At 32.9% G+C, this 25,300-nt stretch overlaps 1 protein-coding gene across 1 annotated transcript in view; it reads right to left on the bottom strand.

The window, feature by feature from the left end:
• COL19A1 (collagen type XIX alpha 1 chain) overlaps positions 1 to 25,300 on the bottom strand; it is a 347,108-nt gene that overhangs the window by 203,120 nt on the left and 118,688 nt on the right. Inside the window, exons 10-13 of the mRNA XM_051996709.1 lie at positions 18,425 to 18,478; positions 4,802 to 4,855; positions 4,454 to 4,552; positions 3,068 to 3,103 (exon numbers count right to left, since the gene is read on the bottom strand). Of these exons, the coding sequence (XP_051852669.1) occupies positions 3,068 to 3,103; positions 4,454 to 4,552; positions 4,802 to 4,855; positions 18,425 to 18,478 (243 nt within the window). The remainder of the gene's footprint in view (positions 1 to 3,067; positions 3,104 to 4,453; positions 4,553 to 4,801; positions 4,856 to 18,424; positions 18,479 to 25,300) is intronic.

Genomic DNA, 25,300 nt, shown 5'->3' with positions numbered 1-25,300 from the left:
AAGTTAGCCAACTATGTCATTTCAGCAACAATCCCTGTCTTTCTCCAGGAGCCTCAGTTCAGTATCCTGACCAAAAAAAAAAAAATGATAAAATGCTAGAACTTTATTGAACAGGAAACCTATTGACACAGACATAGAACAATTTTAAGTTATTAAGTAAAAGCATACTATATTTATGGAGAATTAAGATTTTAAAACCACTGTGTAGACATTGTACATATTTTTAGACTTTATCAAAATATTGATCAGCTTTGCTAATTTTCTTTCACATTCTTTTTTTTCCCATATATATTATATGAAATGAGTCTGCAAGGGGATTAGACAAAAGCACCTGGTGCGTAGTAGTTAAGAGATGCTAGTTGATTGATTGCTTTTGAATAGTTCTAGGGAATAATGGGGGGAAAGTTGGTGATGTCAAAAAAAAATACATCAATAGAAATTTATTGAAGAAACAAAATAAAATCGATAGAAAGCAAGTCATGGAATTGAAATTTATTATGTCTGCTGATGGCTTTTTAAATGTCAGGAGAAAAATAATATAAATGCTACAATTAGAGTAATATGAAAGAAGCACAAAACATTAGCTTTTATTAGAGCATTGCTTCTATCTAAACTATCATGGCATTCATACAGTAGATCAATCTCCCAGATTCTCTCTTAAAATCTACCTGTTATATAAAGATTCATGAATGCTATGGGATAGTTGGAGAAAGTTCTGTAGGGAAAAGGTTGGAAAGTTTTAAGATAAATGTGATTTTTTGATGCCTATTTTGACCTGTATCACTATGCCACAGAAAGTGCCCATAAGAGACACTTATAGGGATTAATTAGAGTTTTTTTTTCATTTTTTTTAATAAAATGACTTCATACATGTACTTTGTTACCTGAGTTTCAGTAGCACTCATCAAATCCTTGAGGAAGGTCTTAAAATAAGGTATTCAGATCAAATCATCTAATTCTTGTTTTACAAGCTTATCCCAGCTGTTGTAGACATCAGAATGATATGCATTTGCAAAAAATCCTTTCCTTAATGTAGGTGCTTCAGTAACATTTCTAGGCTATGGGATAAGGTGCTTGTTAAATGAGAATGTTTATTTCTTCTTTATGTGAACAACAAAACCCTTTTACTATGACAATGTAGTGCACAAATGCCATGGAGAGCTTAAAGGATTTGAGGAACAGGGTAAAAATCTTAACAGATAAGCATGACCATAACTGAAACTCCAGTCCCAAGGACTACAGTTGAAAGCTTAACAGCTTTTCAGACATGTATATATAGACATGTATGGAACTTTTCAGCATGTATATTTCTTGTTCTGTTTGTGTTAGAATTATAATAACAGACCATTCTTTTGATTTCTAGCCAGGTTCTAGCTTAACTTTGTCTTAGAATTTATCATATCTATAGTGGGAAAATTCTATTTTAATAATTTGAAAATAGCACTGAACAAGAAAGTGGCCCTATAATAATTTTAAATTTGAATACTAAAACATTTTCAAAAGTTAACTTCAAATAATTTGAAGTTTCAAAAACTTCAAATAACTTCAAACATCCAAAGTGATTTCTTAAATGGATTGTTTGTATTGCCTGCTCTAAAACCAAAGCTTAAAGTCCCAAAGCTTCATTTGTTTAGTATCCCTAGGTACATTACATATTTTCAACACAGTCTCTCTATGAATAAAAATACATGCCATTCATGTCAGAGAGGTTGTAAAGACTATATTAATTCATATATTAATGAATGTAGCCCACAATGGGTCTTTAGAACAGAAATATGAATTCTGTCAAAGTCACAGGATCATTTATTAGTCCTTGGAATTCCTGCCCTTTCCTGATGGGACAGAGTCCCAGTTCACAATAGTACAAGACAGTCTTTTAACTTGATCTTCCCTGATGGGCTGGCACTTTAAAACTGATAATTTAAAATATTTAATATGTGCTATTAAATGCTGCTGCTCTTTCTATGTATATTAATTGACTGTTTTAAATTGAATATTTTCACCTAGAGGGCACCATTTTTATAAACTGAATGAATAAATAAGTAATGTCAGCATCAGAAAATTATAGCTACAATTGATCTTAAAAAATTTTTTTGATTCAAACAATTGTCATTTGCTTTTATAACTAGGCAGAATATAATCAGGCAGAATAAGTAATTCATAGACCAATAATTTTAAACTAAATGTTAACTTTTAAAGATCCAGAAAGTCTATAATATAAAAAGTACTCCCAAAAATATTTTATAGTTATGATTCCACAGTTAACAAATAAATAATGGACTACTTAATTCTAAAATAATTCCATTATAGATTCATTATCTGTTTTCTCATAAATTACTTTGCAAAATGCTACAGCTTTGTATATTGATTTGCAAATGTTAAAAACATGTATAGAAGAATTGCATGTGTTTAACATATATTGGATTCCTTGCCATCTAGGGGAGAGAGTGGGGGGAAGGGAGGGAGAAAAAAATTGGAACACAGGGTTTATTTAGCAGGGGTGGATGTTGAAAAACCATCTATGCATATGATTTGAAAATAAAAAAACTTTAAGTTAAAAAATAATAAAAAGAATTTTAAAAATCACTTTTTGCCAAAAAAAAAAAAATACCACAAAATATCTTAGAATTCTAAGCAACAATCAGATAGTTTAAAAGGTTTTCGTTCACTTTTGGAAATCTTTATTTCTGTAAAACTTATTTTTGTGCCAGTAAAGGTAAACTATGATGCTTCCATTTGTATATGCTGCATTAAATGTGTTTTTAAATTATAGTAAAATCATAAAATCTTATAAAAATAATCTCTATAGTATAGCATGTAAGAGGTAAAGCAGTGAATTGAGAATTACAATCTGTGAGTTTTAACACCTGTGCTGGTACCATCCAACAAACTTTGTGACTATGGGAAAGTTCTGTCTCCTTTGGGCATTTGTTGACTTTATTGATAAAGTTATTTCCTCTAAAATTATGATTTTTAGTTCCAAGTATATTAGTATTGTAGTATGGATAAAGTTTGGTGAAAAATATTTATTTTTAAAATTTGTATTTTGATTTTTACAATTACTTACGATTAAGGTTGGTGGTCCTGGAGGTCCTATTTCTCCCTAAAACAAAGAAAAGAGGGGGAAATCAATTGCCAACTTTTTTATTTACATTTTTTATTCTCCTAAATAGTTGGAACCAATAACCATATATAATATCAATTTTGCAGTTATGAAAAACAGAATCTCATCTCAACAAAGTACTGTATAGTATGAAAATTGTATTATGTTCCTATTCCCTCCCACTATATAAAAATCACCTTTCACACCCACATGCTTTTTACAGCAGAAAGACAGGTTTCAAAGCAACCAAAATAATCTAATTTTCTAATCTTTTGTCTGCTAATCCAAAATTAGAATGAATATCTTTTCAAGTCTGGTGGCTTGCCAACAGGGCAGCTGGGAAATGTCACAGCAGCAGATAATTTTCCTGATGCAAAGTTAGTATTAGGATCAGCAGAAATAATAAGTGGCTCCACCCACTTCATGCCTCCCAGCTGCAAATATGTGGCCTGCTGCTTCTTCTAAAGAATATCAGGGCAGGCAGCTTTATAAATCTATAGAAATTACAAATACTGAACTTGTTTCATTGACTTTTGAGTAAATTCAGATAACCAGGTATATCTAGTGAACTAAAGAAATATGTGGAATTTGTGTGAAGTTTCTGAAAACTAGATGGGTTGCAATCTAACTCACTGGAGGGACTTCTCATTTGACAATCATTTAAATATTTGAATATCCTTAGTATCTGAAAGATGGGTCGCTTAAATTGAAATAGCAAAGGATGAATTTTATTAACCTCAAGAATACATTAGCAAACTTATTTTAATCTTCAGTGCTCTCATTATAATTATTAGAGCATTGAAATAGTAGACATTGGAGAAACAGATATCATTGTTCAGCCTTGGCCATAATTTGGGCAAAGTAATTCAAAAAGAGAAATGGTAAGTTGGTATATGATATCCCCAAATTCGGAATAACAGAACTTGGCTGCATGTAGTATTCACTTTTGGACCTTGTAAAACAGCAACTTCCCAGATGTAGTTAAAAGACATCAAATACTCTAAAATCAGCTTTTGGGAACACAATTTTAAAGTTATTCATCTTTTAACAAGGAAGAACTCATGGACTCTAGAAAGAAACAACGGTGAGAATAGAAGATAGGATACAGAAATATTCTTTTATCATCAGAAAACTGTTAAATGGCTACTGTCTAAAAAGTTGAGACCAATGACCTTGCTCAGTTTAATGCTTGCTTTAAAATTTTTCTTTATTCTTCTTTCAAAGTCATTGCCAATATGCCATTACAGGATAGTTAATGAGGAAGAGTGGGGATAAATGGAGCGAGCAATCTGCGGAGCAAAGTTAGTTATCTCCCCCTGACAACCACCTGCTTCACCTTCAGACACACACCTCATTGCTACTGGCACTGTTCCCACAGTTGCCTTGGGAGGTTTCACCTAGTGTGATGATATAACAGCTACTGCTGTCAAGCAAGCTGAGGGGATGACCCTGTTGTAAACCAACATGAGTTGATAGTGAGTGAGAACTAGCATGTTAATTGTTTTCAGAGAAATATGAAAATGATCCAGAAATATTTCTTGTTTGTGCATTTTTAAAAGCTATTGGTAAATTTTAGGATTCATTCGATAGTTAATACACTCCTAATGAAAATTAATTGCTGAAGAGAAGAGGGGAAAGGGATTAGGGCAAAGATTTTCATTTATTTATTTTCAACATTTCTTTGGGGAAATACAATACCTTTTCTCCTTTCTGACCGCGTGGACCTGGAGGCCCCAAGTCACCTTTCAAACCCTGTACAAAAGGAGAGGATCTTCGTAAATAACATATAGCAAACTATCATTATTAACACAATTAGTAACGAAATAAATCAAAATTGACTAAATTCCCAAACTTGATTTCTCAGTTCACAGCAAGGGGAGAGGTAGAGACAACTGGTACTAAAATGATCGGAAACATCTGGGCTATGGTGGGGACAGAAACATTAAATCAGTGAGTGATCCAAATACTGCATATTTGTGCAACTTCACTTCCTGCTAAAATTACATTAATTCACCATCTGGAAGCACATCATTTAGAACTATATGAGCTTTTAAGTATCCACTTTAGATTAAATTTGTGGATGCTGTAAATACCCCTGATTTAGCTTTGATTTGGCCTTTATTAAGCTTGCCAAAAATTCAAGAGTTAAATCAAAAGCTTTTTTTGCAGTTCTATCTAGAAACCAGAGTACGGAGGGGGTAGGGAAGAGGGGGGAGAAAGATTCACTCTCTCACAATCCTCAAAATGGAAGCAAAAAAAATCACTTTCCTGATTTAGATTTTTTTTTTTTTAAGCTGCCATGTCTTTAAGCCCTATCTACCTTTGCCTTCCTTACTTGGATTTGCAAAGATATCAAATGTAGCAACATAAAACACTGAAAATCTATCAGATGAATATTTTCATGCATTTTTCCAGGCTTTGGGGCATTTTAATAGGTATTCAGTTGATCTGGCTCAGAAATGACAGCTTTCAGAGATATAACAATAGATTTCACTGAAGGAGATCAGTACCATGGCTGAATGCATTCATGGGGTAAACAAACAGAGGTGGATAGACACACACTGAGTCTGTGATAAATAGGAAAAAGAATTTTTCTTCATCCTTAATATTACACTATAGGCTGGAAAGGGACAATAATGGAATAAAAGAAATACTTGGAAAATCACACAATGTAGCATATAGATCTATGCACCATACTGTGCTAGCCAGAGGGCTTTAGCTATTACTGCCCTGCAAATTCCAGGTGAATGAATAATGCCAAATGCCAGCACCTGGAGTCACTCAACATAGAAACCAGTGATGAATTGGGAGGGGAAAAAAAGAAAATTAGAGAATTGAAATGACCCTGCTTGAGGTAGGTGCAGACTTAACAATACTCTAAGGATTCAAAAAGCATAGATAAAACTAAGGCTCAAATTGGCTATGGATAATTTGTGTTTTATGACTACTTTCCTAGACAAGATTCATTAGCTACAGTTCTTCCTTATACATTTTGACATTCTTAAGGAAAGATGAGTGAAAAAAAAATCCATAAGGAAAACCACAGTGTTTGAAGAATTTATGTTTTATTGTCAAAGTTCAGTGTTCTCCCTCACCTCCAGAGTCCTAGAAAATTCTTTTTAATACAATTCTTGTGCTCAAAGATGGTCACAAAATATTCTGAACATCTGAGAAAGAAAACCATGACATTCCTGCAATTAGTTATTGTGACTTAAAAAAGTATGCATTTTCTTCATTGAAGACTATTGGGGCCAAAGAATAAGAGAAAAATGTGCAGATATCCCAATTAAGGGAGACAGCAAAAGTGACTGAGTTACAGAATGAAATGCTGAGAAAATCAGTTGCCCTTCATCCTCATAGCCCATCATTATATTTCCTTTTTTCCATACCAATAGAACATTTTGATTTCTCATTCATTCCTGTCTCTGAGCTTATTAAAATCCAGGGGAAAAGTCCTATATTGTTGTAATGTGGATTAAAAATAATGTAGGTTTGGGATTCTAGAAATAGTACTCCATCCTACCCACATTCTCAGAAAGATTCAAATGATACACAGAAAATCTTTTCATATTTATAAAGATACAAAGCATTCTCTAAATACATAGACATATATTAGAAAATAGCTGAAATCATACTTTGAGATTCTGTCTATTTGCCCAAATGCTTATATAATTTAGGCAAAATTCATGATGATTGACATGTATCATCTGGATGATAAAATTTAGAGCTAGCTTAAAGGCCATATAGTTTAATCCATATATTTTACAGGTCAGGAAATTGAGAAGTCCAGAGAAATTATATGTATTAACCAAGATTGCTCAAGAAGTTAATGATAGAAATAGGAATGTGAACCTAGGACATTTGATCCTAGGATAGTTCTTTCAGCTATACCATGAGTCATGTGAACAATAGTCATAATCAATTTAGAAATTTTTTAGTTTAGTTTATTTTCTTCATGTGTTTCTGCTTTTTAGCATTTAGAGAAAAACTTTCTCCATTCCCAAACATTACTCAGAGGGAATATTCTGGATTAGAGACCATTCCCAAAAAGTCCTCTCAACTAATGCCAGTACACATTTTGTGAGAATTTTTAAAAAGTGGGTTTACCATAGCATTTTCTTCTAGACCACCTACTTCATATAGTAGTTATGAAATAGTTTTGCAAACCTCAAAGCATGATAATAAATGTGAAATCGCAGTTGTTGTAATTTACTTTCAATAGCCACTTTTGCTATTGGTACCAAGCTTAATGCTATTCAGAAGAAATCCAAATCTCAGTGGCTTTTGTAGATGATTATTCTTTTTCAGAATCACATTATTGAAAACAGGGGTTTTCCTATTTCCCTTTATGAAACATGTGTTTTGGCAATGGGCAGCTGGCAACTATTTCATGGGCACAGAGTCCTTTCATTGCTCCTGGCCATGTTCTTACAGATGCAAGGATGTGCAGATTCCTTCAATGACATAGCTAGCACTCCTTAGAAATCTCTATTTTTTACAGATACAAGGGTTTATTTGTTTCATCAATAACACTCCCTCAGAAAAATCTCTACTTCTCTGTCTCTCATTTGTCATTATCAAGAAAAGGGCAGAAATGCTTTGAATTAAGAGAACTGAATTTTGTCCATGCTTAGCCCTATAATTCCCAAGTAAAATGGGATTCAATGGATAACTCAACAAGCATTTGAGTGTATTGCTGGTGTTCTTCTCAGAATTCAAATAGTGGTTAGACTATATTAATGTTTTGAATTTGGGAAAGTAGCTATTTTGTACTACATTTTGTTAAAGATCACAAGATGGAAAAAATAATTCAGGCTCTTTGACCAAAATGGTTGATCTCTCACTGAAATACCTGCATTAGTCAGTCAATCATAGCTTCTGACTAACATCCCTAAAGCATTTATGAAGTGTTTCCTTCACAGACAGATATAATGTGAGGCACTGGGAATTCAAATATGAAAAGTAAGGAATGGCTATTTAAGTAGTTTAAATTATACTGGAGAGATCCAAAAATGTTCTGTTACTATTAGCTCCTAAACACAAGAAGCAAATTCAATTAGGTACCAATTAGTGCAAACAACAAAGCTACTGAAGTAGATGCATGTATTCAAATGAAGTGATAACTGGTAAAATATGATCCTTAATTCCTGCCCAATAGAATGCAGTGCAATTTCAAATAATTTGACCGCTAAAGGAGATTCATCAGTAGCTAGATCTAAATAACTTAAGAGTTACTCAAATAACCTACCCGGTTTGCAACAATTCTTGATGAATTTAAGGGTCACATGTTGTTATTGTGGATGTTATTGTTCCAGGTAAACATTTAATATAACATCTTTCCTCTATAACATATTCAGGAGTTACTTCCTGATCCAACTAAATGAGAGTGTTAGTAAAATTTCTGTTTCATAGTCTGTGTTCATTTTAATGGGTATTTTTATTATAACTTGTTTTTAGTTCCCATGTAATAAAATTAAAGAGAAAATTATATTTGTCAGTGCATCCTTTTTTTGGTCTATTAGACCAATTTTTTTCTATGATAGAGAAAAACGGTGTTGATACATAATAGATGCTTAATAATTATCAGTTTATTGATTGATTTGGGCACCATAATTGGGTCTGAGAAACAGATCAGTTATAGTTCAGTCATTTTTCATTTGTGTCTAACTCTTTGTTTTTTTTTTTTAATTTTTATTTAATAATTACTTTATATTGACAGAATCCATGCCAGGGTAATTTTTTTAACAACATTATCCCTTGCATTCATTTCTGTTCTGATTTTTCCCCTCCCTCCCTCCACCCCCTCCCCTAGATGGCAAGCAGTCCTATATATGTTGGATATGTTGCAGTATATCCTAGATACAATATATGTTTGCAGAACCGAACAGTTCTCTTGTTGCACAGGGAGAATTGGATTCAGAAGGTATAAATAACCCGGGAAAAAAAACAAAAATGCAGATAGTTCACATTCGTTTCCCAGTGTTCTTTCTTAGGGTGTAGCTGCTTCTGTCTGTCATTTATCAATTGAAACTCAGGTCTCTTTGTCAAAGAAATCCACTTCCATCAAAATATGTCCTCATACAATATCATTGTTGAAGTGTATAATGATCTCTTAGTTCTGCTCATTTCACTTAGCATCAGATCATGTAAGTCTCGCCAGTCCTCTCTGTATTCATCCTGCTGGCCATTTCTTACAGAACAATAATATTCCATCACATTCATATACCACAATTTACCCAGCCATTCTCCAATTGATGGGCATCCATTCATTTTCCAGTTTCTAGCCACTACAAACAGGGCTGCCACAAACATTTTGGCACATACAGGTCCCTTTCCCTTCTTTAGTATTTCTTTGGGATATAAGCCCAATAGAAACACTGCTGGGTCAAAGGGTATGTACAATTTGATAACTTTTTGGGCATAATTCCAGATTGCTCTCCAGAATGGTTGGATTCGTTCACAACTCCACCAACAATGCATCAGTGTCCCTGTTTTCCCGCATCCCCTCCAACATTCATCATTATTTTTTCCTGTCATCTTAGGCAATCTGACAGGTGTGTACTGGTATCTCAGAGTTGTCTTAATTTGCATTTCTCTGATCAATAATGATTTGGAACACTCTTTCATATGAGTGGTAATAGTTTCAATTTCATCCTCTGAAAATTGTCTGTTTATATCCTTTGTGTGTCTAACTCTTTGTGACCCCATTTGAGGTTTTCTTGGCAGGGATACTTGATTGGTTTGCATCATTTTCCAGCTCATTTTAAAGACAATCAAACTGAGGCAAAGAGGGATAAGTAACTTGTCCAGGATTACATGGATATTAAATATATGAAGTCAGATTTTTAACTCAGAAAGATGAGTCTTCCAGAATCCAAGTCCAGCACTGTACCTACTATTCCGCCTAGTGCCCCCCCCAATAGATTGGTAATGTTCTTCTATTTGTATCTTTCTTATGATGCCAAATAAATATTATTATCAGTAGTTAATGAGTGTTGATATGGAAAGGGCCAAAAGGGTGGGAAAGAAGCACAAGGTTGATCATAAAGTATAAAGAGGAAAATAGAACAGACTTAGAAGCAAATAGAAGATTTAGTCCTGATAAAAGTAGATATCTACAATCACATTTTTTCATACAATTTACATATGTGAGGATTCTTAAAAAACAACACAACAATTAACTTTTTATGTCAAGGAGCACTGTGATCTCATAGAGAAAGGAATGGTTATATTCTATTTGGAATCTAAATGGTAATTAGAATATGATATTAATCTTTTGGGATTGGGAAAGTGGTATATTTTATAAAAGATCAGAATATAGGAAAATAATTTAAGCTGTTTGTTCAAAATGGTTAATTTTCTTGACTCATATTCCACAGCAATATAATAGCAGCTGCCAGTAGGGGAAAGCTTTGATTTCATGTATTTTTAATTTTTCTGTATTCAGTAGTATAGATTAAAATGGTATCAACAGATTAACATGATTATTTCAGAAACATCAGTTGGGCAAAGGAATGAATTTTAAAGGGACTAATAATGGTATGAAAAATGAAACTAAATGTGATGATTTGTATAGTTAACTTAATCCATAGTAGCTTACTTGAATTTTCTGAAAAGCAATGATGTCCATTAATAATGAAATGGAATTCATTATTGTATCTAGAGTGATCTCAGTTTTTTTGATTTCTCAACATTTCTTTGATGGAAATAATTTATTTCATGTTACTCTACAATAAAATTGACTTAATGACATATTTAAATGCCTATTAAAATGCATTTTGAAAAAAACAAAAAAGTCAAAACTATACCTAATATACCTTATTCAGCCAAAAAGGCTGAACAATGAGAGTCTGCCTTTAGGAATTGTTATCACTTATTGTTTCCTAAATTATAGAAATTTGGTTTATTTAAGTAGAAAAAAGATGTACTGATTACTGACTTTTTGAAAGATTCTATGATGACGCTGAGGTAGATTCAAATATAAATAACCTTCTCTGTCCTTAATGAATCTATAGTCTAGTATAAAAGATAAAAGATGTGCAAAAATAGTCATAACTGATATAGGAACTAAGCTGTTCCGCGAAGAGAAAGCAGCTGCTTTACTCCAAGTAATTCTACAATAAAGCCATAAAAGCTAATAGGTGAGAGAACATGCAGCAAGGGTTAGAGAAAGAAGTTAAGAATAGTGGTAGTTAATGATTCCCTGCTCACCAGTACTAAGGCAGCTATTTGTCAGCCTGATAATAACAATAAAGAACTTCTAGCTGTCCTTTGACAGCATGAATGCAAGACATATCTGAACTTCCTAGCACTTATCAAAATAATAAGTGCTACCCACTTCTGGATGATTTACATCACCAGAAGTGGTACAAATAACACTGCCGGAAAGAATCTAAAAAGTATTGACAAAAATTATTAAATCTTGGTCAGGAAACTGAAGGCTACAATAGCAAAGATTGTTTTCCTCACTGCTATCCACTCAGGACAAGGGAATCAGAGGAGAGAAAAACAAAATGGGAAGTGAGCAGCGGATAAAAAGGTGATATCTAAGCAGAAGTTTTGGATTTGTGGACAATGGCTCTAAATCTAGATATAATAGATTCCCTACCAGAACCAATATAATAACAAAGACTGATAGAAATGCATTTTCTTTATATCTTGGAAAAATATTCAAAAGGAATTAAAAGCAAAACAGCTTTGGAGAGAGGAAAAATTGCCTAAATATCATAGAAGATAGATAAAATTAAGTAACAAAAATAGAATTTGAGCTATCCAGAAATATTGAAAGGAGAAAAAAAAATCAAAAAGGGGCCAGAAGTAAAATTCATGACTAAATGTTGTTCAGTCATTTTTCAGTAAAGTCTGACTCTTCATAACCACATTTAGGATTTTCTTGGCAAAGATACTGGAATGGTTTGACATTTCCTTCTCTAGCTCATTCTACAGATGAATAAAGTGGGTCAAACAAGATAAAATGACTTGCCCAAACTCACATATCTAGTAAGTATGTGAGACCTTATTTGAAAGGAAGATGGGAGTATATTGTTGGTAAGGAAACATAAAAGGCAGAGATAGGGAAAGCACAACAAAGAGTTTTTGAATGAGAGAAAATGGAGGAAGAAACAATTGATTTTGTCATCAAAATATACTATAGATTAAACAGAAACTGAAAGAGATGAGGGGTTTGGAAAAGAGATTTCAAAACTGGCACATAATCATGATCTAGAAGGCACTAGGGACTCCAATTATCCACACATTTGCTGGAACTCTCTCTGCAAAAGTAGGGCAGTTAAAATCTTCTTGACTTACCTTACTGATAATTTCATCATTCAAAGAATGAAGGAACAACAAGGATCTACACCAACAAGAAAGAAATGGTTGCTGGAGTACCATAATAGGAATATAATAGGAAGAAGTGACCATTCCCTTCTAGAGTTTGTAATGGAGAAAAAGGAAATAAGGGCATAATCTGACAAGCACCTCTGATTTTTAGAAAGCAAATTCCAAAATGTTCAGAAGAAGGATAGCTTCTTCTAATATCATCTAAAATTATATAAGGCAAGTTAGGCCAAGAGTGATGGGAAACTCTCATAGCAAAAGGCAGAAAGAGAAAGAATTTAAATAATGAGGGGGAAATACGAATTTTCTTTTGCACAGGGAATGAATGCACAGGGAAATCACCAACTAACTTAGATTTAAAAAAAGATTCATACAAATGTGGAATAAAAAGTAGGTAATAATGAATATAAGTAAGACATATTACTGTTAAAAAATATCTGGTTTGCCAAAATTTAGAATGAACTGATGCTGGTAAGGAAAGCTAAGGATGATAAAGTAGATAATAGATTTAGAACTGGAGGGAACCTTATAGATGACTTAGTCAAATTTCATTATTTTTATAGAAGAAGAAACTGATGCTCAGAGAGATTATGACAAATTTAAAATCACACAAGTAAGAAATATTAAATTTGTAATATGAACCCAACAAAAAGGGTTTTCTAAGCTATTGAAGCCAAGAGGAAGTTCAAAGATGTGATGGAATTGATTGCCATTTGGAATGGATGGGATGATGAAAACTGACAACAGATAAGATAGAACTCATTCTCAAATTCTTCTTTTACAGTCAAGGTGAATGACATTTCACAATAGCTAAAAGAACAGTTATATATAGCTAAAATAGCTAAAAGAAAGTTAATACTCAAGTTAATTATTGAGATACCAACTGAGTAGCTTTCTGCACTTGATACATTTGCCAGGTAACCCAGATGAACTAAATTCTTGGGGACTGAAAGAACTGGCAGATGTGAATGGTGACTTACAGTGATATTTTTAAGATCATGAAGAATGGAAAATAAACTGTAGATGTAGAGAAGGGAAAATATTTTTCTCATTTAAAAAAGTCTGCAAATAATAATCCAGTTGATTTAATCTTGATTCTTGGAAAATCATATGAAATTCTACTAAAAAAGATAATAAACAGCTATCAAAGGAAACAGTGGTTACAGAACCCACATAACCTCTTTAAAAACAGGTCATAAGAAGCAGCTAAGTGGTACAGTTAATAGAGTACCAGACCTGAAGTCAGGAAAACCTGAGTTCAAATCTAGCCTCAGACACTTAACACTTCCTAGCTGTGTGACCCTGGGCAAGTCATTTAACCCTAATTGTCTCAGCAAAAAAATCCCCCCAAAACCCAAACAAACAGGTCATACTACACTAAGCTTATATCTTCCCTTAACAGTACTGTTAAACTAGTAGAACAAGAAAAGGGCATAGATCCTATCTAGATTTTAGCAGAACATTTGATAAAAACAGTTTTCTGGAAGACATGTAGAGATATAGGATAGATAGTATTACAATGAAATGGATTTTGAACTCGTTTAATGGCAGGAATTAAAAGAATAGTGATTAAAAATTCAATGCCTTAATAATAAAATACATTTTAAAATAATTCAATGTCAATCTGGTGATAGATCTCTAGTATGGTATCCCAGGCACTTGTGCTTGCCTCAGTGCTGTTTAACAACTTTTTAGAATATTCATTATGTTTACAGATGACATCAAGTTGGAAGAGATAACTGATAAATTACATGGCAGAATTAGTATTTAAAAGATCTTTATAGCCAAGATCACTGGACTGAGCATATTAGCATAATATCCAATATGGGTAAACGTGAAATCCTATACTTGGAAACAACCTCAAAAATACAGTGTAGGAAAGGTAGGGTTTATAAATAATCATTTCTGTGAGAAAGAACTTGGCATTTCAGTGGATTCAAGCTCAATGTGAGTCAACAGTATGATGTGTTTATCAAAAAAGTTTGTGTGAACTTGGGATACATTGGACAGGTATAAGTTTCAGGAAGAAAATGGATAGCCCTCATAAGATCACAACTGGAGTATATTTAATTCCGGGTATCAAGTTTTAAGGATATTGACAAAATGGAGAGATTCCAGAAGAGCACAACCAAAATGTCAAAAGGCCTTGCATCTGTGTCCTAAGAGTTTTTTGGAAACAACTGTGGATGTAAGCTTAATAGGAGAAAATACTTGGAGGACAGTTGTCTTCAAAGTTTAAAAGGGATGTGGTGTGGAAGATATGTTCTATTTGGTCACAGAGAGTGGGACTGGGAGCAATGGTTAGAAGCTTCATGGAGACAAATTAAGGTTTAATGTTGGGAAAAACTTCAAAATAATTTGCACTCCAAAGAAGACTGCTTCAAAAAATAGAAGGTTCCCCATTAAGTAGAGGTTGGATGAACCTTTGATCAAAATATTATTTGATAAGGTAAATAGCCATGTATGGGTGGAATTAAAAAATCATTTAAACTTCTTCGTTATAAGATTAAGCCTGGTGGTCTTGATACCACCATTGTGGTTTCTCCTTAAATGATACTATAAGCTTATAGAACATTTTCATGGAAAAATACTAATAGTAATATTTTTCAAAGGTTAGTACAGGTGTGTACCTCAAATGATATTTTGTCTACCATCAGTTCTTTTTTTGTTTTTTCTCTCTGATAATAAACTCCCAAAATATTATTTTGCCTTGACTCCTTATATGAAACACAGTCAACTTTAAGGGGGGGGCATAAAATCAGAGAATAAGAACTTCACCCTCAGAAGAGTACTTTGGAAGACCAACTTCCTGCTGGATCCATCTCTCTGTGTTCCCCAAAGTGATACTGCCCTCATGGGTTATGCTCTATGAGTATATATGCCCATGTTGTATTTGAGATCCCTTTTTCCTCTCTCCTTACCCCCTGCTCTTCACTGCTTGCAATAAAGCTTTGCATTGACTCATCATTTCACATATTATTCTCAGCACCCAAATTTATTAAGGCATAGGTTTCACTGACACTTCTGGAAGACACACAGGCCTTTACTTGCCCACAAACAGATAGCTTTTGCTTTCCATGCTGGTTCTCTACCAAATATAGAGGAAATATCTAATTTTATAGTAGATAAACACCTTGTAGTTACTTTGTCATCTGACATTATCTAAAAGAACATAGCAGCATCTTTCTCTTCCACCCCAAATACTTTTTGATTGATATGTTTTAAATCAGTAGTTATTACGCTCTGGTTTGTGAACTTATATCTCAAAAATGTATATTTTGACAACTGTATTTCAACATAATTTGTAATCCCACATATTTTATCTTATGCATTTAAGAACTTTATTCCAATAAAATCCATAAATTTCACAAGCCTGCCAAAAGGGCCATCACTCACAAGTGCACATGCACAAACATATATGTGTGCAAAATTTAAAAATTCTGTTCTAAAGAATATCTTGAAATTTCTAATGTTTTATGATATAATACTCTCTCTCCAAAATTGCAATGGAATGTTACCCTAATTGCTAAATTTATGCAAGTGTTGTAGTTCCTTACCTCCTGACTTTTATTTTTTCTTTAATCATACTCTTAAAAAAATTTATTCCTCTAAATTGTACAAGCTCTTAGCCTTAGAACTAGAAGGAATCTTAGGGTCATCTAGCCCACCTTCATTTTATAGATGTCTCTGGATATTAAGCATTAAAATAAAGATATAGTGACCAAAGGTTTCACCAGAGGGCATCAGTACAGGAGACAGAGAAATAGAGAAAGGACTAACAAGAACAAAGCTTTTCTTGATCATGTTGAAATGCTTGTATGACTATACTCTATGTGGTTGTGTTAGAAAATGGGGAAACTGAGCTTAAGTGAATTCCCAAAGATTAAAGAAGCTATCATTAAGAGAGTTGAGTTCTGCACCCAGGTCCTCTGATGCCAAATCTTATGTCATTTCCTTTGCACCATTTTGCCTTTGTGAACTTGTAAGATATCTTTTTCTTATTTTTTCTTCAGAATAGACATTTGTTTCAGTTTAGTCACATTACAGAAGAGTACCTTACAATCACAGGATAGTAGATTCAAAGATAGAAGAGACCTTAAAGATCTCTTTATGAATCAAAAATTAAGACTCAGGGAAATATCTGTTGTTTCTCAGTCCCCTTTTCAGCATTAATGCCCACTAACTGTGGATATAACTAACCTAAAACCCTGTCCAGTGCCCTCTTCTCTTTCATATGTTCAATGATCACTTCAATGCAAATGACTTTCAGATATACAATATCTATCTATCTATCTATCTGTCTGTCTGTCTATATCTGAATCATCAAAGTCATTCTTCAGCATCTGATATACAATGGATCACTCAGAACCAGATGGTTTAACAAAGTGTCCTATTGTTAAAATCATATTCCAATACCCTCAGGTAGAAATAATGCTCAATAAGGAACTATCCCTGGGGTAGTAGAAAAGAGGGAAGAAAAAAAGGAAGGAAAAAAACTTACATGACAACTTTATTATATATTTAAAAGGAATAACGAGTTGTACATAATAATTTGAAATTTCATGTTCAATTGTCTTTTTTTCTATTCTGCTATGTTGCAAAAATGCTTGCTTTATTTCTTAAATTCAGAACAAAATAAATAATTGTTTAAAAAATTTCAAGGATGTATAGAGAATAAAAAAACACATGTAAAACTCACCAGCAACCAATTTAACAAAGCAGTCAGCAAGGAGGATTCATGGGATGTCAGAAACTCATCTCCAAAATCTCAAAACACTAATTTTACACTCCTCTTGCTCTAAAAGTTCACAGCTGGATCTCAGATCAATTCATCCTGGGGGTATTATATGTATATATATATCTATATGAAATACAAATGTTGTCTCTTTCCTTAGAGATAACTAATATAAACGAAGAACTATTGTACTTTTCTCTACTTATTCGTAACAATGATCGTAGCACCTGGTCCATAGCAAGGGTTTCTTTGGCTAAAGTTTCTTGCCTAAGGTCATACAAGTAATAAAGAACAAAGCAAGATCTTGAATTTGGGAACCCTTGCTCCAAAGTAGCAAACTTTTTTTTTTTTTTTTTTTTTTGCATTTTACTTCACTGAACTTCTCACAATTATTAGAAACTTTTCTACTCTTGAAAGTCACATTCTCAAAATAATCATTTACTCATTATTGTTTGTCCTTGAAGAGGACTACAATATCATGGAGGTGATGGCATGACATTAAAGTGAATTGATTTAAGTGAAGAATGCCTATGAAAACTCACCAGTCTTATTTTCTCCTCTGGAGTCATATTGGTCCAGTGCCAAGACATACATCAGGATGGTTGGCATTTATTTATTAGTTAAAGAATGTTAAGTAAAACCAAAGGCTATAAAGAAAACTTATTTTTGTATTGCATAATAATAATACCTGGTCAGTAAATCAAAGCTTTGTTTTATTGTGTACTTTCTAATTGTTAAAAAAAAACCCCACATTATTGATTTTATTTTAACTCTGGATTTTCAAAGTCATTAGTTCAAAAAGGAATATGATATGACCATTTCACTTGTGTAATGTTTACTTTAAGACCTAACATCCAAAGTCAAATCATACCAATAAATGTGAAACAATTATGTAACTAATTCAAATACCTCTTCCCAAAATAGGGCTTTTGTTGAATTATATGGATAATTGCACTCATGCTTTAGATTTATTGTTGGATAATTGATTCATAGTGTTAAGAGCACTAAACTAGGATGTGGATAACTTGTGTCTGCCTCCTTACTTGTGTGACCATGGGCAAACTAATTTTGGGAGGTTTCATCTATAAAACAGCGAAGAGACTAAATGAGAAAAACTGTAGAGTCTTTCTAATATTTAATCTATAATCTTATGACCTTTAGGTTACCAAAGCTCAAAGATATTAGAAACATATCAAATATCAATGTAAACAGATCATATTTGTAAAAATATCTGGAGTTAGACTTACATCTTTTCCATGAATGCCATCTTGTCCTGGATCTCCCTTTTGTCCCTGTTCACCCTGGAGGGGGGAAAGGAAATGTATAAATTAAGAATAATATATTTGAAAATATTTACCAAAAAAAGATTAGAATCTATGTATTTGATTCATTACATACAGCTATGTTTGGAAATACCCTGAAGAACATTCCTTAAAGAATAATACTGGATTATTCTTGGAACAGAGAATCAGAAAAAAGTTTCAGAGATTAGCAGGTTAATAATTAAGTAGAAGGACACAAGGCTATAATCATTCGTCTTCTTTATTATCAAAAACATTTAAGTGTCTAATATGAAACAGCACAGTATTAACCACTCTACCATGAGCACTACAAAAGTAGTGGGGCAGCTAGATTGCACAATGGATAGAGCACTGGCCCTGGAGTCAGGTGGAACTGAATTCAAATCCTTAACATTTACTAGCTGTGTGATCATAGGTAAATCACTTAATCCAACTGCCTTACCAAAAAAAAAGTGCAAGCCCCATTCTCTAAGGCAGTATAATTTTAGGTGAAAATACAGAGAATAAAAAGGAGGAGTAAGAGAGTTGTTACAGCCAGTATAGAAGCAGAGAAGTATTTGAGATCTAGATACTGGTGATCACCAAGTACAACTCCCCAGTGCAATGTTTATAGCAGAAAGTAAAAGCAGAAAGAGATTTTTGTCTAAAACAATTTATCAGTCATGAACAGCTGAGTTCACTTCAAATTTATGTTCCATAGATAGGTTAGATGAAAATACTTTAAAACTTAAAATCTGACCTGATAAAATAAAATCTATTAGAGTTTGGGATCAAAATTGTTTCAAATGTAATTTTCTGTCAAGTATTAGGGAGTAGAAACTTAATACAGTCAAAATATTGTGATTTTTCCCATTTTATTTTGAAGCCATATTGTATTATGTTTAGTTTTCTTCAATATAAATAATCAATGTTCAACACTCAAATGAATCTATGAGCTCATTAATTTGGATGTTCCTTTTACATATAGATCCCAACTCATCTACGCTTGCTTACCCTGGATGTGGTTTTTTTTTCCATATCTTTCCATGAATCTGTCATAGAGAATCCAGCCAATGGATTCTTCTTTTGCTTTTTCCTGACATGGACAGGTATAATATGCTGTACATCTGTCATTCCTTACCCCTTACTAACCTATATTCTCTTGCTGTTACATATTTCTCTGATAAAGGAACAATAAGTTAAGAAAAAGCATAACAAGTGCTGTTGATCACCTATGTTAAGTTGAAGATGAAAAACACCCTAATTCATAATCAAATCCAAACATAAGGATTGGCATCTAGGGTTGCCTTTTATTGTATGTTGTTTATAATTTACAGGACAAAAATTTTTATACATAGAATTTCTTTTTGACTGATAAATTAGAATTTCATCCAAATTTGACACTATTAAGTATCTAATACCAAATAGGTGCTGTTTGATTGATAGTAGTAATAATGAGGATTTCAATTAAGAATAAATAACAAGAATAGTTCCAACAAACAACTGAATAGACAGAGGAAAAGGAAGACTTTTCAAAAGCTGATGAGCTGAATTAAAATTTAAATCCAACAAATATTTATTGATGGTCAGCTATGCCCAAAATATTACACTGGACCTGAGTGAACACTGAAACATTTGATGTGATTTGATGATTAAAATAAACATTTTTCCAACATTCATTTTTTAAATAATATGTTGAGTTCCATATTTTCTCCCTCTCTTCCTCCCCTTTCCTCCTTTCCCTCATTCCTAAGATAATAAGCAACTGGATATAGTTTATATATGTGTAATCAAGTAAAATATATTTACATATTGATCATATTGTGAAAAAAAACAGAAAAAAGGAAAATCTACCAAAGGGTAAAAATAATATGCTTTGATCTGCATTCAGACTTCATCAGGATCCTCTCTAGATGTGGATAACATTTCTATCATAAATCTTTTAGAATTATCTTTGATCATTAAATTGTTGAGAAGAGCATCAATCATAGCTGATTGTTACTTAGTATTACTATAACTATGTACAATGTTCTCTTGGTTCTGCTCATTTTACTTTGAATCAACTTATGTAAAAATTTCCAAATTTTCCAGAAATCTGTCTACTTGTCATAACATTGAAACATTTTAAAAAGTACAAAGACAAATACATAAGGTAATTCAGAAAAATTCATAGACAAGACAGTTTTGCAAGTAATGAATTGAATTTATAATATACCTTTAAAAAAGAAAATATTATATTTTCTTTATGCCTTTTATGCTCTACTTTGTATTGAAAAATACTCTTTTTGTATGTTTATTAAAATTAAAATATTTTAAATGTGTCTGTAAAAAAAATTTGGGCCAGATAAAAGTATTAACAACAACAATGTATGTTAGTGGAAAAGAAATGAAGAGCCAGAGTCAAAACCTAGAATTTATTCCTCCTATGTTCTAATTAGATACATAATATTAGCTTAATAATTTGAGAATATTTAAAAATGAAAGAATAGATTAAAATATTGTGAATAGTTAGAAATGCAATGGAAATAATTGTAACTATTATTGATGTAGTGCTTTAAGGTTAATGGAGCCCTTTTCTCACAAGTTGCACATTGGTGCAAATAATGTTGTTCCCATTTTACATATCAGGAAATTGAGGCTCAGAAAAGGTGATTTTTCTCTTAGTAAAACCTAGTAAACATCAGGATTTGAACCTAAGTCTTCTTTCTAAAAGACCAGTATCCTTTCCACTTTATCACAATACCTCTCTAAAATAGTATCTTTGCTAAGAAAATTGGACTTGATTTATTTTGTAAAATCATAAAATGAGCCTGTAACAAAAGTCTGTTGCAAATCCCCATTCAGAGACAAGAAGTGGCGGAGCTTTGAATGGCTGGGATCTCACAAGGGCTTTATTATTCATCTAAAAAAGTCTATTTATGTCTTAAAATGTTCATAATCCTTTTAACTAAATGGAATGGAACCAAGATTATTCACCTAATTTCACTTGTGACATGAACCTAACTCAATTATGTCTCCATGGGCAGTATGAGAGAAAATGTAATAAAATAATTTTTGCAAGATCAGTTCCTATCAACTTTCTTAAATAAGTCACTAAGGAATCAAATAAGTATATTAGCAGCTCCAGATTGCAAATGTGATTAAGTTAATGTAATAGATGAACATTTCCACTAATTTCCTATATTGATACCTCATTGTAGTATGTCTATGAGTGGGGGAAGGACTCTAGGTATTTGAGTTTGTGTCTGCAAAATGCAAATTATGATAGGGCCTAACAAGCTAGAAAGTCCTCCAAAATAGCTTTGGCAATTAACTGCGTGTCTGCCGTCTGAGGACCAGCTTAAATAAATGCAGAGATGCTACTTGGTCAACAGGTGATGAATTATTTCAGTAATGAAGACTTTCTAGTAAGATAGGGAGGGATTATAATTTGCAACTGGAGAGTGAGTATACATAGTAATATAAATCAAAAAAACAAATTTTCTTTTTTGGAGGACGGGTTTTATCAAGCTATAGAGTTCCTAAAAATAAACTAGTTAGCGGCAACTAGGTGGCACAGGAGATAGAGCCCTGTGCCTTAAATAAAAAATATGAATTCAAATCTGTCCTGCCTGTTTGGCCCTTTTGTTGCTTAGTTTCCTCATTATGAAATGGGATGATAATAATAGCACTTACCTGCCAGGGTTATTTTGAGGATCAAATGAGAAAATAATGATAAAATGCTTAGGCATATGCTGGCACTTAGGGAACACATATAAATATTAGCTATTATTATTAAATAGCTTCTTTGGGCACTATGTTAAGTGGCTTGCCCAGGGTCACACAACCTATGTGTGATAGTCAGTCGTTCCTGATTCTGAAACCTCTTCTCCAATGTCTCTCCTAATAGAGAATTCTATTACAATAAATATTATCTTAAAAAGTTCCCATGGAGTCTAAAGGTATCTAAGTCAGAATTGCTAGTCCACTTTTTTCAAGTACTAATTCATATAAATCAAGATCAGTATGGCTACAAAATTCAGTTCCAGAATTCATAGTATCAGGATGTAATCTACAATTTGATTAGTCATTTAATTCTTTGGCACAGTATAGATAAAGCAAGACTTGGTTTTATATTAGCCCAAATCATCTCTAGATAACTAAATAGTAACTAGGACCCATAAATAGGATAAAAAATCATAATAAAAAGAACATGACTTTGGAGAATAAGGTTACATCAGATAAATAAATGACCAGCTCCTTGGATTTCCTTGCATTTTTGCTTTCTTATTGAATATGGATTCTCTCTCCCTCTAGCAACTGGTCTTGCTTGTTTCTTCCTCTACAATTCCTACTTATAAGTCCTCATTACTATTTAGGTATCAAGAGATGATTTGGAAGAGCAATGTGAGGTATGGAATTTGTGAAGGAGACTTTCCTTCTCTTTCTCTATCTTCTTGTTTTATTCCACTCCAACTTGAGCCTTTTACTCTGAAGTTAAATCTAATTTGAGTCATGAAAAATACTATATGTGTTTCTTGATGTACAGCTTTTCAATGACACTTGGATTTGCCATAATCTATGAAATATTTAAAATTAAGATCACAAATATTGAAGTAAGCTACACTTCAAAAAGGGGGTTCTGTTTTGTTTATTTTCAGTTTTTCAAGTCAAAGATTTAGAACTGGTTTCAAATTTTACAATGGAATCTCAAAATAGTTTTATCATTAATGTACCATGTAGATCTATTTGCAAACTAGAATCAACAATAATATCTCATGTCTTTTTCACTTTTTTTTTTGCTTCATTTTGTGAATGAGACAACTGGAAACTTACATCTTTCAGAGATATGACTCAATATAGCCCAGTTGCTACCTGAGAATACTATGGGAATGACAGTTCTGAAAACATGTTCTCTAAAGCCTCTCCAGGGTGAATATGATAGGGGTTTAATGACTCACTATCTCTGAGTGGCCCTCTCCAACATATCCCTTACTTGATCTGTCTAGATGGGCAGGGGATTTTCCCCTACCATTTGATTGGACAAAGAAAATCTGTCAACTTTTCCAAGATCCTTCACCCTATCACTGGCTTAACTTCTCCAATGACAACCCAATTGAAAGAACCTTCTCAAGACTGTGGTCAGAACAATCAGAATTTTCCCTTTGCAAAATATGTCACCCTGAAAATGGAGACGCTTTCTTAGGTTTCCAGCCTCCATAAACCAAGTCAAGCTATTCACATTAAATTCTCCAAAAATTTAAAATGATACACCAAACATCATCTTTAATCTTTCTTTAATCATCAACAAAATTAATTGGGTATCAGCAGTAGTGGTAAAAATGATAACTAGCAATTAAATTGTGCTTTAAAATTTACAAAATACTTTACATATATTATCTCATTTTCTCCTCATAACAACTCTGGGAGGTAGATGTTATCATTATCTCTATTTTACAAATAAAGAAACTGAAATTAAGATTAGTCAAATGTGAGGTGTTCAATGAATAAAGAACTGGACTAGGAGTTTAGGAAGGCCTGAGTTCAGATTCAGCCTCAGATATTTACTAGTTGTGTGACCCTAGGAAAGGCACATAAATTTTATCTACCTTAGTTTTTTTTTTTTTTTTTTTTTTTTTTTTCAGCTAGAAAATATGTATAGTACCTGCCAGGGTTGCTGTGAGTGGAAAATGAGATAAGATTTCTAAACTGTTTTGAAAACTTTAAAGTATTATACCAATGGTAGATATAATGATGATGATGATGATGTGACTCTCCAAGGATCACACAGCTAATAAGGGAATAAGGTGGAATTAGAATTCAGTTTTTACCCTTTCCTAGTCCTGTGTTCTATAAACTATGCCATAAGGCCATAGGGCAGCATTCTAATTAGGTATGGGCAGAGAAGGAACAATTCCTAGCTTTTAAAAGCTTTGTTCAGTTTTTTCAATCCTGTCTGATTTTTTTCCCTCACACCATTTGGGGTTTTCTTCACAAAGATACCAGAATAGTTAGCCATTTCCTTGAGGAAATTAAAGAAAACTGGGTTAAATGGCTTGTCCAGGTTTACAGAGCAAGTAAATGTCTTAGGCTGTATTTGAACTTGGGTTTTCTAACTCTAAGCCAGGCACACAGAAATATAGCTGCCCATAAAATTAAATATAAGCTATTTTTATTATTACTGTTTGCTATATACAGTTTTTTTGGACAAAGATATTGGATTTGCATTTGCTTTTCCTTTGCATTTCCTTCTTTGATGGATTTAGGCCAGGAGTAGGGAACCATTTTTCTGCCAACGGCCATTTGGATATTTATAACATCATTTTCAGGCCATACAAATTAACAATTTAAAAACTCAAGCAGTAGGAAGTTGTTGTACTTAGCTTTCAGCTCATCATCACCTGCAGTTGTCCTAGCAGGGCAAGGCCAAATGATTTCACACATCTCCACAGGCCAGATGTTCCTCACCCGTGATTTAAGTGAACAAAACTCTTCAACAGAGTCAAACAGCTAGGAAGTGTCTGAGGTTAGATCTGAACTAACTTGAACTTAATTACTATGTTCTTAAGGAGATAGGAGGCAGCTAGGTGACTTTAGAGTGCTGGGTCTAAAGCCAAGAAGACTCATCTTCATCATTTTGAATACAGGCTCAGACTCTTACTATGTGTGACTTGGGGCAAATCATTTACTCTATGAAATGAGGGGGATAAAAATATCTCAAACTATTCTAATTTTACTGCCAAGAAAATTCCAAATAAAGTTACAAAAAGCCAGAACACCTGAAATGACTAAACGAGGATATAGGACACAAACATTATTTAAAAGTAACAATATTGGGTTATATAATTCCAATGGTTTGGGAAA

Source organism: Antechinus flavipes, chromosome 4 (genome assembly GCF_016432865.1).
Source record: "Antechinus flavipes isolate AdamAnt ecotype Samford, QLD, Australia chromosome 4, AdamAnt_v2, whole genome shotgun sequence".
Classification (NCBI taxonomy): Eukaryota; Metazoa; Chordata; class Mammalia; order Dasyuromorphia; family Dasyuridae; genus Antechinus; species Antechinus flavipes.
This window is presented reverse-complemented; position numbering and strand designations above follow the sequence as displayed.